Source organism: Arachis stenosperma, chromosome 2 (genome assembly GCF_014773155.1).
Source record: "Arachis stenosperma cultivar V10309 chromosome 2, arast.V10309.gnm1.PFL2, whole genome shotgun sequence".
NCBI classification, from domain to species: domain Eukaryota; kingdom Viridiplantae; phylum Streptophyta; class Magnoliopsida; order Fabales; family Fabaceae; genus Arachis; species Arachis stenosperma.
The window spans coordinates 117,654,992-117,669,913 of NC_080378.1; the positions used below are offsets into that span (position 1 = coordinate 117,654,992).

General features: G+C 33.0%; 4 protein-coding genes and 1 non-coding gene across 7 annotated transcripts; 3 read left to right on the forward strand and 2 right to left on the reverse strand.

Moving 5' to 3' along the window:
- The first annotated feature begins 1,308 nt into the window (after positions 1 to 1,308).
- On the forward strand, positions 1,309 to 3,956 carry LOC130961008 (uncharacterized). Of its 2 annotated transcripts, none has more exons than XM_057886607.1 (3): positions 1,309 to 1,509; positions 1,965 to 2,915; positions 3,592 to 3,956. In XM_057886607.1, the coding sequence occupies exons 1-3, from the start codon at positions 1,504 to 1,506 to the stop codon at positions 3,736 to 3,738; spliced, it is 1,104 nt and encodes a 367-aa protein (XP_057742590.1). In that variant the 5' UTR covers positions 1,309 to 1,503; the 3' UTR covers positions 3,739 to 3,956. The 2 variants fall into 2 exon arrangements, with proteins under 2 accessions (XP_057742590.1, XP_057742591.1); XM_057886608.1 differs by having other exon boundaries at positions 1,319 to 1,509; positions 1,976 to 2,915.
- Positions 3,957 to 4,178: 222 nt separating this feature from the next.
- Positions 4,179 to 6,303, reverse strand: LOC130961009 (DNA-directed RNA polymerases II, IV and V subunit 8B-like). The gene is made up of 4 exons (XM_057886609.1): positions 6,140 to 6,303; positions 5,350 to 5,507; positions 4,808 to 4,893; positions 4,179 to 4,483 (listed from the first exon to the last, which is right to left on the reverse strand). The coding sequence occupies exons 1-4, from the start codon at positions 6,213 to 6,215 to the stop codon at positions 4,372 to 4,374; spliced, it is 432 nt and encodes a 143-aa protein (XP_057742592.1). The 5' UTR covers positions 6,216 to 6,303; the 3' UTR covers positions 4,179 to 4,371.
- A 135-nt stretch (positions 6,304 to 6,438) lies between these two features.
- LOC130961010 (uncharacterized) lies at positions 6,439 to 10,726 on the forward strand. 2 transcript variants are annotated; one of them, XM_057886610.1, is made up of 5 exons: positions 6,439 to 6,523; positions 6,808 to 6,896; positions 8,257 to 8,403; positions 8,564 to 8,712; positions 10,223 to 10,726. In XM_057886610.1, exons 3-5 carry the CDS (start codon positions 8,277 to 8,279, stop codon positions 10,298 to 10,300), a joined length of 354 nt encoding a protein of 117 aa, XP_057742593.1. In that variant the 5' UTR covers positions 6,439 to 6,523; positions 6,808 to 6,896; positions 8,257 to 8,276; the 3' UTR covers positions 10,301 to 10,726. The 2 variants fall into 2 exon arrangements, with proteins under 2 accessions (XP_057742593.1, XP_057742594.1); XM_057886611.1 differs by having other exon boundaries at positions 6,441 to 6,523; positions 8,213 to 8,403.
- A 1,481-nt stretch (positions 10,727 to 12,207) lies between these two features.
- On the reverse strand, positions 12,208 to 12,280 carry TRNAA-UGC (transfer RNA alanine (anticodon UGC)). Its single transcript has one exon. It is a non-coding gene; the product is annotated as a tRNA-Ala (tRNA).
- Positions 12,281 to 14,533: 2,253 nt separating this feature from the next.
- LOC130960604 (40S ribosomal protein S28) lies at positions 14,534 to 14,894 on the forward strand. Its single transcript, XM_057886046.1, has one exon. The coding sequence runs from the start codon at positions 14,535 to 14,537 to the stop codon at positions 14,730 to 14,732; it is 198 nt and encodes a 65-aa protein (XP_057742029.1). The 5' UTR covers position 14,534; the 3' UTR covers positions 14,733 to 14,894.
- Positions 14,895 to 14,922: the final 28 nt, after the last annotated feature.

The window sequence follows — 14,922 nt, forward strand, 5'->3', positions numbered from 1 at the left end:
AAGAAAGAATTAAAAAACTATTTTTACATAAGTATATAGGTTTTATTAGGATTTTTTTTAAAATATTTCTAACTAAAAAAGCAATGCTTTTGCTATTTTAAGTAAGCAATACAGTTGCTTTCTGAGAAAACTAAATTTTTTAAAAATATTTTAATGAAATGTGTATTAAAAAAATTAAAATTTAATATATATAATATATATATATTATATAATTAAATTTTACTTATGATATGAATTGTAGTCATAATAATTCAAAGCTCCTTAGACAAATTTATGACTTCACATGTATACTCCTTTACAATGATAAAGATCAAATAAGAAAGTGCGAGTTAGGAATTCTAGTAATCCTTAATTATCTGCATCCAATTCATCGACTAATCTTATTTAATTTTATTAGAAAAAATTTTTGTTACAGATATATTGAGGGTAGCTAAGTGAATGCTTTTCAGTGGAACAAGAATTTCAGAAAATCAGTCATGTTGAAGAGATGCATTACAACTATAGCAGTTCAAAGTTGACAAATTATTGTTCATATCACAAAATTTCATTTCAAAGTTTTCTTTTCTTTATTTTTTTTTTTTAATCTACTAAAGGTAGAAACATTCCAAACAAGAAAAGATGATTAAGTGAAAATGTTTAATTCACATCATTCAAATGAACAAGCTTAAGCTTAAGCTTAAGTGAGACATTTGATCAAGCTCTGTACTGTTTGTGTAGTTGTGGTGTGAACTATTGCAACCAGAAACTGTAATCACAGTAAAAGAAAAGCAACAAAGTTAAATCAGCTTTTCTAATGAACAAAATTCAACCTCATGATTAGTCTTGTTAATAAAGTGGGTACAATCAATCAATATTAAACTATATTACAAGACTAACTCTATACTTCTATTAAAATTAATATTATTAAGGTGGCTACTTCTAATAAGACTTCTTTTGTGTGAAGATGATATTACTAACTGTTAGATGATTTAATCAAATATATTAAATTAAACCTATGAAACGATTTAACAGTTCATAATACAATTTTCACATGAAGATGTGTTCAAGTGAGTAAACATTTATTATTAATTAAACTTGGACATTTAGAGTATTTTTTTTAGTTGTTCACGGTATCTCCCCAATTCGGCAAGTTAAGGACTAATCTATCGCGAAATTGAACTCCATTTAAGAGTTAGCTGCTGGCCAATAATTTGCTGCAGGATTCGAATCCTCGACACTTGTTTAAGCAATGAGTGAGCCGAGTACTCCACCAATCCAAATTAGTTATTTAGTATATTCCTTGGTGAATGCTGACAAACACATTATAATATTGGACGGTTAGAACAGTTGGAGCATTACACACAAAAAATAAGAGAAAACAAAAATGGAAAGAAAGAAGCAACAGTTGGAGCCTATAATTAGTTGATCCCTTCTTTCTCTTTGTCTCTCTGACTCTTCCTTTTAAGGTTATCGGAATCAATGACCCTTCACGCAACATCGTACAATTAGATCTCACACCAACCCATGTCGGTAAGTTCCTGTTTTTCCCCCGAATATATCATATTTTTTTGTAAATGATTATTGAGATTATAGAATTTGTTTGATCTAGTTGTTTTAATTCATGGTTTGGTTTTATTCAAATCATTTGGGTTGCGCTGCATTGAAAGAAATTTCGATTCTTTTCTGTTTCAATTTCTCAATGCTGTGTGTTTTTAAGGTTTCTCTCAGCTTGGGAATGGAAAAACCTGATTTTGAAAATTCATTGGCGTTAAGAAAAAAGTTTTTTTTTTTTTTTTTCTGAAAAAGAAAATGGTGATGATATTTTGGAAAATTGAAATGCAATGATATCCAGAATTCAGTCAACATTTAGCAGTAGATGTTGAAAATATTGGGATCTAGGAATTTGATGTGGATGATGCTGGAAACAATGAATTTATGAAGCTTAAATGTTTTTTTTTTTTATATTATCTGAAACTTGATTGAAGGATTCACCCAGCAAGATCCCTCCTACAACCGAAGTGGACCTTGGTTTTGAGAAGGTTCATGAGAAAATTGAAGAAGATGGAAAAGTTGCAGGTCCCATGCTCCATTGTGGTAATTGTGATACAGAAGTAGTTCACAAGCTGGCTGAAATGTTCCTTCCAGGATTGGCTTGTGCCTGCGTCGATAACACGACAGGATATCCCTTCTCCACACCTGGTTCAGTGGCAGGTAATTTCAGAAAGGAAATGATAGATTATCTCACACAAAGAAGTGAATCATTTGTTGCTGAGTCTGTTATCTTAGAAGGTGATCCACAAGGTGAAGTATTGGATCATCCGTTTGATATTATTTCTTATTTCGTTGATGAGTTTGTTATTTCAAAGAGGAATCTCGTTAGTCAGGTCTCTGGATGGCTGCTAAGTGATTGGAGAGAAGACAAAGTAGATGATTTTATTCAGGAGATGGAAATGAATGGATTTTGGTCCTTTGATAGAAGAGAAACTATTGCAAAGTCTCTGCTTAAGAATGTTGATTTCAAGAATGCGTATCACTGCAACGAAAGTTTTCATTCTCAAGAAGATCTTGACAATCATGTTGATGTTTGCAACTTTAGAACTGCATTCTGTCAAAATGAGGGATGTGATGCCATGTTTTGCTCAGCTCATTTCGAGCAGCATGACTCGACCTGTCCTTTCAAGATAATTTCATGTGAACAGAAGTGCTCGGATAGCATTATGAGACGTGATATGGACCGGCACTGCATAACTGTTTGTCCGATGAAGATTGTGAACTGTCCATTTTATGGAGTAGGTTGTAGAGCTGCTATTGCTCAATGTATGATTGAAAAACATTGCTCAGACGACGTTAAGACACACTTGATGCACGTGCTTAAAGGCATCCACAGGGAAGCAACTGCTGAAGATCTCAGCCGACAAGTGGAGAAAATTATGCAGGTTAGTCAAGATATGCATTATAACAACTTTTGCTGTATAAATTTTGAGTAGGATAATGTTGTGTTTGATGACATTCTAAAGACTTGAACAGATTTTCAAATTAATTATTGAGGAACTACTGAAAGGATTGTGCTGTGCTATGAACTCATGGTTTAACTTAGGATTTACATTAACTAGACACACATTAACAGGGGTCTAGAGCTGAAAAATTTTATTGGTTAGTTTCATTTGTTCTTTCACCACAAAACTATAATATATGTAGACCAGATTTGTTGCTTGATTGAATAGTGTATTAGTATCATGTTCTTTTGTTCATTTTATAACTTACTCAAAAGAATTTTGCTTCAGAACGGTTTCTTGCAATTGACCTCTTGATTTATTTCAGTATAGTTCTGTTCGAATACCTATTATTTAGCTTATGATCATAACATTTAGGAAATTCGGCTGATTCTAGTGATTTTGTTCCCTTTGAGCAATAGATCTAAGGTTTGATTCTGAGTTGTTTAGACCAAATAACAAAGGAGAGTTTGAGAGAACATGAATTTAGAGTTATCCTCTTGTCAAATAGCTTAATTGTAAACTTAGTTGACCAGTTTCGATTCGGTTCCCAATATCGTTTGAGGATAAAGATTTTTGAATTTTCTTTGTTTAACCGGTATCGCATGCTTTATGACAGGCATCATCAGACACCAGGTTAGCAGAGGCTCGTGACATGAGAATGTTCAAATCTATTGTCAAGAATCTTGAAGCAAAGCTAGGGCCTATGGAAGTAACTCCCAAGAATGATAGTCATGAAAGTAGCATAGAAACACAAGGACACTGAACAGAACACACAATAAGGAAGATGAAAGTAATGTAAATAAGGAAAATGGAACTGAGGGTAGTAATGCAGAGAATGTTAAAACACACAGGATCTTAAAATTTTGTAACTTAGAAGGTGGAAAGAGTTTTGAAATGTTGCTCAAGTTTTCTCAGAAGAGAAGACATTTTTCCATTTCTGTATGTAACTATTGGCATATGCAAAATTTTCCCATTTGTTAAGAGATTTGCAACATTCCTTACTATCCTCTGTCCTCCCTGCATTTCTTGTGCATCTTTTCTTATTTTTTTCACAGATAAACTTTTATGGAATTTGGATATTTTATCATGGAGATATTTTGCTATGAGAGAATCATTATTATTTTTTTAGATATATCATATATACACTTACAATGCACAGAGATTAAATACCTATTAAAAAACACAGTAATACACATTTGTAGATAATTTATACCAAATTATTCCATCATGTTCGGATAACTGGCAAACGTAGAGTTAACTTACAATCAATTCACCAAAATATTTTGATTTCCAAACATCTGGTCACAAGCATCACATTAACATGAACAAAATAGGTGGTTCTGATTGTTACAACAAAGTTTCACTACATCCTCGTTGATATGCACTTTCAATTTTCTCAGACTTTCCTCATCAGAAGAAACAACCTCTGATCAAGCTCAAACTTGTTGAATTGAGAGGGTTCTCCCTTCAACATCATCAGAAGTCCACCAAATGAAATATTTATCTCCCTATAATTCAAAACCAATAAACCATATAAAGTAGGGGAAATGTAAAAGACTCTGCAACATTGAATTATAATTTAATTGGATAAAGTTCAGCTCTAACTATGGTGCTGCTACTTGGAAACAACATCCTCTACATATCTCTCCATTCTTTAGAAAGGAAGAAAATACAAATAATTGTGTTCTCGGAGATAATGTCGTATATCTGTCCTTGGATACAAACACATTTTTCTATCTCAACTTTTATATTTGTGGTTTGTGTCAGTTACCAAGACAAGCAAACTATGCAGGAATTATATTAATTATTAAAAGCATCATTGTTAAACTTACGCTTTTTCACGCCCTGAACCCTCTGATACCCTATAGAGCTTCCCATACATGACATATTCAAAATTCTCGGCCAATGACCGATTGTTCTGGAAAACAAAGAAAATCAAAGAATTCATTAAGGAAAACTCAAATTAAAGATTATGATTTTATCAGGAAAGGGGGATAAAAAAACTAGCATGAGAACAAAGAAAAAATATGAATTATAAAGGGAACTATAGACTTTGTAATTAACTATTATTAGTCCACAAATATCAGATGTATTTAGGAGAAGAAAACATTCAAGAAATATACTTAGGAGAAGAAAACATTCTCTTGCCACATCAACTCTATTCGTGATCTAAATTCCAAGATTATGATGAACAAAAGCTCCAAACTATCAAACAGAAATCTTATGGCAATGTTACTACAACTAAAGATTGTCACACACCTTAGGATTTCAATGCTCACATTGTCTAATACACACGAAAAGATATACATTCATTGTTGGAACTTGGAACAAACCATTTACCTGAACAAGAAGATAAGACATGACAACAATTTACCTGAACATAATACCCAGTGTCTGGTGTTCCATCCGGATTAAGCGTTGGAACAAGCAGGAGCGCGAATTTCTGACCAACCTTTAATGGATATAACTCAGAATTGATGTCAAGGTGCATAAACATGTCAAACCTTTCACTCCTTGCTTCAATGCGAGTAACTTCAACATCACACAAAACCAAGGTGTTGGAATCAAATTCAGATAACAAAGTCTAACAATAATATCTCTAATAAGAGCAAATAATCCCACTCATCAGATAACATGTTATTTAATGGAAATTTTGGATTTAAACACCACGAAAGGGGTCAAGTAATATAATAGTGGAGTGCAAATAGTTATTTAAAAAAAAAACAAAATAGAATGTAATAGAATCAGCTAACTTCACAAGAAATTAAATTTAAAATAAATAAATAAAGAATCCGTTTTACACTGAGACTCCCATTCTAGCACCAATAAATAAATAAATAAATAACACTCCACAATGCAATGAAATGCAGCTTATTAAAATAAACATATAAATAAATAAGAACAATTTTAACTGAAAAATTAAAACAAAATAAATTATGCAATATTGCATTTTTAGTTTTTTTTTTTATATCTTGATAAAAAAAAGGTTAATCGTAAAAACACTGAAACTAAACAACAGTGTTTTAACACAGAGGTAGCGATCAGCTTAATAAATTCGTCTAAAGTTAAAACCTTCAACTCATCAATAATAGGAAGCAAGGCAACAGATTTATAGAGAAAAATTAGCAATAACAAAAATTGAATAATAATAATAACAATAATACCTTTGTCAAATAATTTTTTGTCATCAGGGTTCAATCTTTCAACTCTAAAGATATCTTCAAAGAGAACCTCCACCATCGTCGCAGTAGCGGTAGCACTAAGCCACTAAGCAGAACCACCAACTCGTTTCTTCAACTCAGTTCAACTCTATGGACTATGGTGTGTAATAAACTAATAATGGTTCGCTTTTTGACCGGTTTGGTCCGGTTCGGTGATTTGGGTTTGAAATTTGGATTTGGGCCCACTAATATTTTGTGATGCCTTGGGCCGTATGGCCCAAACTTTAAGGACCATTTTGTAATAATTAGTGTGTTTTGCTTTCAATCCTTCCCTGACGAGGGAGAAGAGCCACCAGCAGCTGCTACCAGCGCCTCCTCAAAACTCAGGTACCTATGCTCTTAAAGATTGCTAGTAATTCTTCATTTCCAGCTTCTAGCTATCGATTCTTTCATTTTGTTGTAGTTGTAGTAGTTGTTTTCATTCCTCTCTTGATTTTCATTTGTTCAAATCTTTGCATAGCCATTATTAATAATGATGCGACTTGTTCTTAGATAGGTGGCATTTAAATCGTGTTGAATATGCGTATGCAAGTTTTATAGTCGTTAATGCTGGAATATTGGCAACCTTGTTCTCCCTTCATAACCTTTTGATGTTGCTTTTGTTCGAGCAGAGTGGATACCGGCGTAAAGCATGCTATGAAGTGTGGGAGAACCGCGTAAGAATAGAAGGGATTAAGGGTTTCGTCAATCTACTTTTTAGGTTATTTATTTATCTATTATCTATATCTTATATCTATTATCTATTATATTTATCTATCTAGCTATTATCTATTATATCTAATTAGAATCAGGTTTTTGTAAACTCTAAATCCCTGAACTTTGTAAGACTGTAAAATGCTTTGGGGGAATTTCACCTTTGAGTGTGGTAAACGTGTGATGTTATAGATATCAGGTTTTGGGGTGTTGTTGGCTTTTGAGTTCAATGACCTACAGATTGGCATTGTCCCGTTATAATTTTCTCTAATTAATTTGTTCAGATATTAATAGTAATATTAATGATGAAGTACCTGTGGGTATTGCCTTTTATATTTGAGACTGAGAGTTGTTTCATGAAACTATGGGAGTATGACATTGCAGTTAATAATTTTGAAGTTTTGATTTTTGAATTTACAAAGAGAGTATGCTTTTTGTTATTCTGTGCTTATTTATGGTTTAATATATTAGTTTATTATAATCTGGTTATTCTTATTGTACCACGGTTAAACTAGTTAGACCTTTGAACTTTTGAATAGTAACCTAAACGATTCGATGTCCAGTTTAGTTTTTAGAACCTTGCTGATATCTCGTCTTCAACCACTGTGGCTGTGGCTTTATGTTGGTTTTGTTGTACTTTAAGCATGGAACCCCCGAATGAGGTTATTGTCATCTACGTGTTTGATGTGTATTCCAAAAGAATTTCATATACAAAGAAAGTAAAATTAATGTCTAATAATGTGCCACTGCAATAAAGTAAAATTGATTTGTTACTGAAAAAAGAAAAAGATTTTATTGTCGATTATTATTATATGAGGAATGCTATGGGGCCAGCAACTTTTGTAATTTGTAGCCATCAATGATGATCTAATGGTGTGAGATTTCATCCAATGGCTCACTTTTCTTTGCTGGTTACATGCTGGCCAGAATTTAATAAAGTTGCTGGCCCCCTAGACTTTCCATTATTATATATTGCTGCTGCTACTATTTCATTATGCTCTATCAATTTCTGCTGCTGCTTCGTTTTGTTGATGTTTTTGTGGATTGTTGTTGTTGTTGATTTGGGTAAATTGTTGCTTTATTTATAGGAAATGAAATGGAGAACGAATCAAAGTATGCCTTGCCTATTATTACTTTATAATGAGAATGCATCTTTACGAAATAGATAATTAGATTTAATGAATTTATGTTCATGTTTTATGCTGGTTTATTTATTTTTAATACTCCATGGCTTTTTGCCTTTTGATGCCTTGAGATTATGTTCTTATGAATATGTTAGTAGATTATTAGATTAAAATTTTATATGATACATATTATATATAGGTCCGCTTTCCACTATAAAGCATGGTGTTGTTGAATTGTGTCAGGCATTTTCGCTCATTCGACAATGGCAACATGGTTGCAGAAGATAATTAGAACCAGAGCCTCTAGTTTTCCCCCAACAACACCAAAACTGCTCCCTTATCATTCTTCTTCTTCTTCTAGATTCTTCTCCAAATCAACCCAATACATTGGTATGCTACCTATCATTTCCCATTATATACCCTATCTGCATTTTCATCCTCAACTTAGGACTTTTCATATGTTTTTATTGTGTTTAGTCTCTCAAAAACCAAGTCTTTCAATGTAATTTGAATGATTGTTTCTTTTGTGCAACTGTGCTTGATGATGCAGTGAAGGTTGGAATACCAGAGTTTCTAACGGGAATTGGGAATGGAGTTGAATCCCATGTTGCGAAACTTGAATCTGAATTAGGTGACTTCCAGAAGCTTCTCGTCACTCGCACCCTCAAACTCAAGAAGCTCGGCATTCCTTGCAAACATGTAATCCTTTGCTCTTTACTTGCTTTCTTTGCTACGTCCTATTATGATGCATCATAAACTGTTATCAGTCAATGTAAATGAAAAAAAGTAAATAAGCTTGAGATTAGCTTCTTGAGGTTACCATTCCGCACCATTCTATTGAACTGGACAAACATGCATTCATGTTGTACAATAGCATTGAGATAAGAATTTTGATAAGAGAGGGACTTATATGGAGGTAGAATTTGAGAAAGTGAAAGACAACTAGGGGAATTTGAGAGAATTAGCATACTATCGATACCCCTTCTCCATCTGGCACTTATTCCGATTTTATCTCCTCCTGGACCGATGACCATATGGGCCCAGCTTCCCTGCTAACTTTTCTAATTTTCTCGCATTAAATCATGCAATATTCATCACATCCTGATTGGGTTTTGTCGCTACCTTATCTATTACATATGCACTAGCTAAAGATTAAGGCTGTCTTTGTGTGTTTCATTTTTGAAGGGATTGGAACGGAGGAAGGGAGGGGGGTTTTGAAAGTTGTTGTAAGTTCATGTTACTCTTTCATAAGCCTTTCCTATCCCACCCTTCCCCTCCGAAATAAAACTCACAATTACGTCCTAACTGGTTCAGTTTTTCCACTTGTATTTAGAAATTTTGATTGGTGTACTGTGGTCTAGGTGTTTGGTTAATGGTAATATAATTCTATTATGGAAAAGTATATTTTACGCCCCCTCAACATTTGTATTTGGGTTCAATTTTACCCTTAAGTTCTATTTTGTTTCAATTTTTACACAAATGTTTTAGAACATTTTAATTTGACCCGTATATTTAAATTTCTATCGGTCAATGGTTAGTCAACTTTTTCTTTTCCAATTTCACCATGTTGCCACCAACAATAACATCACCACCACCAACACCAACACCATCACCATCACCATAATGAATTAGAAATCCTAAAACAACCTACACCCTTGGCACATTTTCCCTCTTCCTCATTGGCGCTACTGCCCCACCACAAATTCCCTCCCGCCATCATCACTCCGCACTGCCACTGGCATCACACTGCAGCCACCAAAGTCGCTGCTCCTCCTCCACACCTCCTCACCTCCATCAGAAGAAGTGCCAAATCTGAGAGTTTGTCATGTCTAAGCTTCCCTTACACCAGTATTGTATCCTTATGCTGCCACTAATTCGTACTCACTCCTCTTTGCTAGTTTCTTTGAACTGAATATTCTTTAGGGATTTTGGGATATTGACATTTTAAGGAGTTGTGGTTGAGGGCTGAAAGAAGGAAGGGATGAATTGAAGGAGAAGATGGATGAGTGTGATGTTGCTGCTGCTCCTGTGATGGTGCTTTGGTGGTGGGCGGTGAGACTGTTTTCGTTTGATCAATCCTAGGACTTACTAATTGGGACTAAAATGACCCACTTTTTACCTTTTTGTATGATTGAAATACTGATTTCTTTTGTTCTTGAAACGTACAATTGTATAGTTCACTTTCTAAACCTAGTTTCTGGTTTTGCAGAGGAAGTTAATATTGAAATATGCACACAAATATAGGCTTGGATTATGGAGGCCACGTGCGGAGCCCATGAAAGCCTAATTAGTTTCGGAGTAGAAGGGTATGACCAAATCTCATATACGTTTAGTCACAGTGGCATGACACTACTCAACTTTGCATGAAATGATGAAAGTCATTGCCTTAACCATCTTTTTCGTGAGGTTGTCTCTTCTGGACAAAATATATTTGTTATTTCTTATCTTCAGGGTTGTCATGGCATTTTCCATGTTTAATCACAAGATGATGAGACAGCATGTTGTGCATGATTTTCGTATGAATGTGATAACTTCAGATTTGGGGGGCTTGTGCCTTGTACAAATGTCATAACTTCCCCAATATTTTAGATTTCAATTTCACAATAAGCAATGATACTAACTACTAAACATGTTCCACCTTTTTTTTTTTAACTTGAAGGGAAGGTAATCTACAAAATATATTGTCGTACATACACGACGATTATTTTATTTATTTATTTGAGTTGATGTGTGTTATGCCGGTCTCTTTGATGTGATGAACAACTCAAGTCAGAAAAGATATGATGTAGAAAAGCACTTCATGACGACATATTCATAATAGTACCTAACGTTAGAAAGCATTAAGCTAAATATTGAAATGACGCACTTGGTGAAGTGTTAAAAACGATTCCGTTGTGGATGGATGCCAACTTTTTCAGGTGTATTCTGATGTGAGAAGTGTTTGTACTCGAGAGTTTGCACAGCACGTGGAAAGGAAAATCTAGGCTTGATCTAATTGATTCTATGAAGCTTTAACTATTAAGATCATAAAGCAATTAGTGTTATATGATCATACATGGTTGAGTTAATTCGACATGCTCCTTTAGATAGAAACGGAACGTGAAGACTGAGAATATGCGGCACTATTATAGACTTAATAGTATAAAGTGTGTAAAAATATTTCTATATAACGTAGCATAATGTGTTTAAAAGTTCAAAAAGACTTTGAATTAGCCATTAGGTGGTCAAGTAAGGTTATATGTAAACATTTTCGCTACAAATATGATACATACTAGGACACAATGACGTTTGATTCATGTAGTTCATTTTCACTTAGTAAAATAAGGCTATGTTGTTGTTGCGCATAGAATAATCTTTTTCCTATTTTCAACTCCAACGGCAGTTTGGGCTCACAGTGGGCATTCTCCAACCATATTTTGTTCTCCTTAGTACCAGATTCTGGTTATGAGATAGTTGAAGAGTCACTCACTGATAGCGAGGATTTCATGGTTTCCAAGTCAAACCCATTTGAGATCAATACGAAGAAGTCGAAAATCCAATCCCAAAAGAAAAGATACTGAAGAGAATAGACTCACATAAGGGAAAGCTCTGGTTGCATGAGAGACTACCCTCCAGAACTATAGCAACTAGTCCTGGCGCAACCTTGTATATAGTTATCATATGGATATAGTTTTTGTAGGTCTAAATGTGAGAGGATCTGTTTAAGATCTCTAATCCAAACTAGATTGAAACAATTAGCACTTGCTAATAAGGAAAAATGTGTAAGAATCAGTAACATATGTTGTATAGTTATGTATGCATCAACTTGCTGTGGGAAGGCACGTGCAATTTGTGTAATGAATACCATTAACTTATGTAGATTTGATTAGGAACACAAATCATGAAACTTACACATGTGTTACTTGATTACTTCTACGATAGCACTCAATGATAATATACAGCATACAGGACAAAGATGTGAAGCTGTTGTTATATGGAGTCACTTTTTACCCTGTTTCAGATTATGGTTTGGTTTTAGAGATTAGAGATTTGAATTTGCAAAGAAACTTTGGAGACTATAGATAAACTACTAAACACTTCTGCGAAGATTTTAGTGATTAATCCCCTGCTTTTCGTAACTGTGTATGCCTGTTAGAATGAATATATTTAAAAAAACAAAATCAATTAATAAAAAAATTGGAAATAAAAAGGAAATGGAGATGCGGGGGATCGAACCCCGTGCCTCTCGCATGCAAAGCGAGCGCTCTACCATTTGAGCTACATCCCCACGCATGCTGAAAATCTTTGACCGAAAATATAACAGAGTGAAGAGCAGATGTTTCGAAGTAATGAAGTGAGTTACATCACTAAAATGTGGTTAGAAGTTTTTGCTTTTTGCTATGAACTATGAAGTTTGTAATTTATAAGTTCCTTTGAATAATTTTACAAACAAAATTAAATTTTGTCAATACAATTTAAACAACATTATTATATCTACTTTTGAGATAAATAAATTTTCAAAACAAATCATATTGAACTACTAAACCTAATTTCGATCAAAATCAGCATTACAAAATCATGGTCAAATCTATGTTTGCAAACTATAATCTAAATACACCCTGTATCTCATGATTTTTACTTTTTAAGGCATCTTTGTTAAAATTTTTGCATGTTTTTCCTCAATTTTGTTTTATATATTTTTATTGGTCTAGGATTTAAAGTATATATATTTTGTTGTTAAAATGATCACATTATAATATTTTATTATTAATAATAATCTTAAACTTTAGAAATATCAAATTAAAAAAATAAAATAATAATATCCATTCAACATTCATAATCATGTGATTTTGTGTGATTTTGAGCTCAGGTATTCAAAATCGTTGTCTTGATTTACTTTTTTATTCTTTCATTGACTAAAAAAAAGAAAAATTCAAATTATTAAAATCGAAATTAGTAATTAGAAGTAGAAGTCAACTTAGTAAACATAATGTTAATAGAAGTATTAAGTATAAATTTAATAACTAAAGAGTAAACGATAAATAGGTTTTTAATTTTTTATCTCGAAGATAAATAAATTCTCAATTAATTAAAAATATAAAAATATTTTTTATTTTTTAAAATACAAGATATCTAAATTCTTTTAGAGATTAATTTATCGTTATATATTTTGAATAAAAAAATTTAAATGTCTCATATTTTAAAAGATTAAAAATATTTTTAGTTTTTAATTAATTAAAAATTTATGTATCTTAAAATTAAAAAAAAGTTTTATTTATCTTTTTCTCATAACTAAATTTAATAAATTTGGTTAATTACTTACTAACCAACATAGTTACTTTATTTTAAACATTCTAGAGGGCAGAATTGACATTTCAAGAGTTACATATCACACTATAAAAGCACAATAGTTAGAATTAGGGTTATTTTCTTTCAATCCTCCCTGCCGAGTAAGAAGAGCAAGCAGCAGCAGCTACAAGCGCCTCCTCAAATCTCAGGTACCTACGCACTCAGCCATTGCTATTAATTCTTCTATTCAAGCTTATTGATATCAATCCTTTCTTATCTCCTTCTTTGTTGTTACGTCGTTTCAAATTTTCGCTAAATTATTGTTTTTTAGTTTATTTTTTCAGTATTTAGGTGATTATGTACCTACTTTCTAATTCGTATCTCTCGAAAGAGAATTTTTTGGCGGCTTCCGTGGTCTTATTGAGCTAGTGTATTTTGTTTTCCAGATTTTAGTTCTATATATCCTTTATCATTATAGTTGTTATTTTTTTTCTTAAATATATTGTTTCTTATAATAAAGATACGTTTTCCCCTTGCATTGACATCCTATTCTAGATCTCCGTAATGATTTATGACTTGTTTTGTAAAATCCTGATCTTTCACTTAAAGTAGTTAAGATGTGTTTCGTAAAGTTTATGTGTAATCTTCTTCAGAAGATGTTTTGTTGGGTTATATTTTGCATTGGGTCATATTCTATGGCATATTTGCAGGAATAGAGGTTTTGAATAATTAAATGTTTTCTAAGATTCTGTACAGTATCTTGAATTTTTTTAGAGTACTTAAGCCTTTTACAGCAATCAGTTGGGCTTTCTATGATTATGATATAGTAGCTGTTAATTTTTGTTAGATTTTGAACCATCAAAGTTTCTATGATCTGGGTTGCTAGTGTTGTTGTGTTTCAGCAACATTGATTTGTTTCCCTGTTCAATTGGATGCTATTGTCTTAGTCGTTTGGATTAGATTTCAATTGAAAATTCAAGAACCTTGGTTATGGAATATATTACATTGTGAACAAAACCCATAGGAGGCAGTGATTTTGTTGTAGTAGTTGTTTGCATGTCTAACTTTGTGTGTGTGATTTGTATTTATTCAAATCTTTGCATAGCCATAGTTGACAATGATGTGGCATGTACTAGATAGTTGGCATTTAAAACATGTTCAATATGTGTATGCAAATTTTGTAGTCATTACTTATGCAATATTGGCAATCTTCTCCCTCCATAACCTTTTATTGTTACTTTTGTTCGAGCAGGATGGATACTGGCATAAAGCATGCCATCGTTGTCAAGGTTATGGGTCGCACTGGGTCTAGAGGGCAAGTGACCCAGGTTAGAGTCAAGTTTCTGGATGATCAGAATCGCCACATCATGAGGAATGTGAAGGGTCCAGTGAGAGAAGGTGACATTCTCACCCTACTTGAGTCTGAGAGAGAAGCAAGAAGATTGCGCTAGATGGTCTCCGATGGTTTTTCTCTGTATTAAGTAAAAATATTGTGGATTTTTGTTCCTCTGGTTTCAGTTTTAATGGTAGTTAGCAGATGCCATAGTTCGATGCTACTTTTGTTGTCCTGGATCTATACTATATGCCCTTATTATGAAACTTAAATTTTGATATTGAGGTGGCTGAATTTACGAATTTTTT

Bases quoted from the DNA above. Each gene is read 5' to 3' on its own strand.
- LOC130961008 (XM_057886607.1), top strand. The intron at 2,916-3,591 runs GTTAGTCAAGAT...GCTTTATGACAG, and splicing joins AAGTGGAGAAAATTATGCAG to GCATCATCAGACACCAGGTT.
- LOC130960604 (XM_057886046.1), top strand. From the start codon at position 14,535: ATGGATACTGGCATAAAGCATGCCATCGTTGTCAAGGTTATGGGTCGC.
- LOC130961010 (XM_057886610.1), top strand. From the start codon at position 8,277: ATGGCAACATGGTTGCAGAAGATAATTAGAACCAGAGCCTCTAGTTTT. The intron at 8,404-8,563 runs GTATGCTACCTA...TTGATGATGCAG, and splicing joins CAAATCAACCCAATACATTG to TGAAGGTTGGAATACCAGAG. The intron at 8,713-10,222 runs GTAATCCTTTGC...CTGGTTTTGCAG, and splicing joins TCGGCATTCCTTGCAAACAT to AGGAAGTTAATATTGAAATA.
- LOC130961009 (XM_057886609.1), bottom strand. From the start codon at position 6,215: ATGGTGGAGGTTCTCTTTGAAGATATCTTTAGAGTTGAAAGATTGAAC. The intron at 5,508-6,139 runs GTATTATTGTTA...GTGATGTTGAAG, and splicing joins CAAAAAATTATTTGACAAAG to TTACTCGCATTGAAGCAAGG. The intron at 4,894-5,349 runs GTAAATTGTTGT...TTTGTTTTCCAG, and splicing joins ACACTGGGTATTATGTTCAG to AACAATCGGTCATTGGCCGA.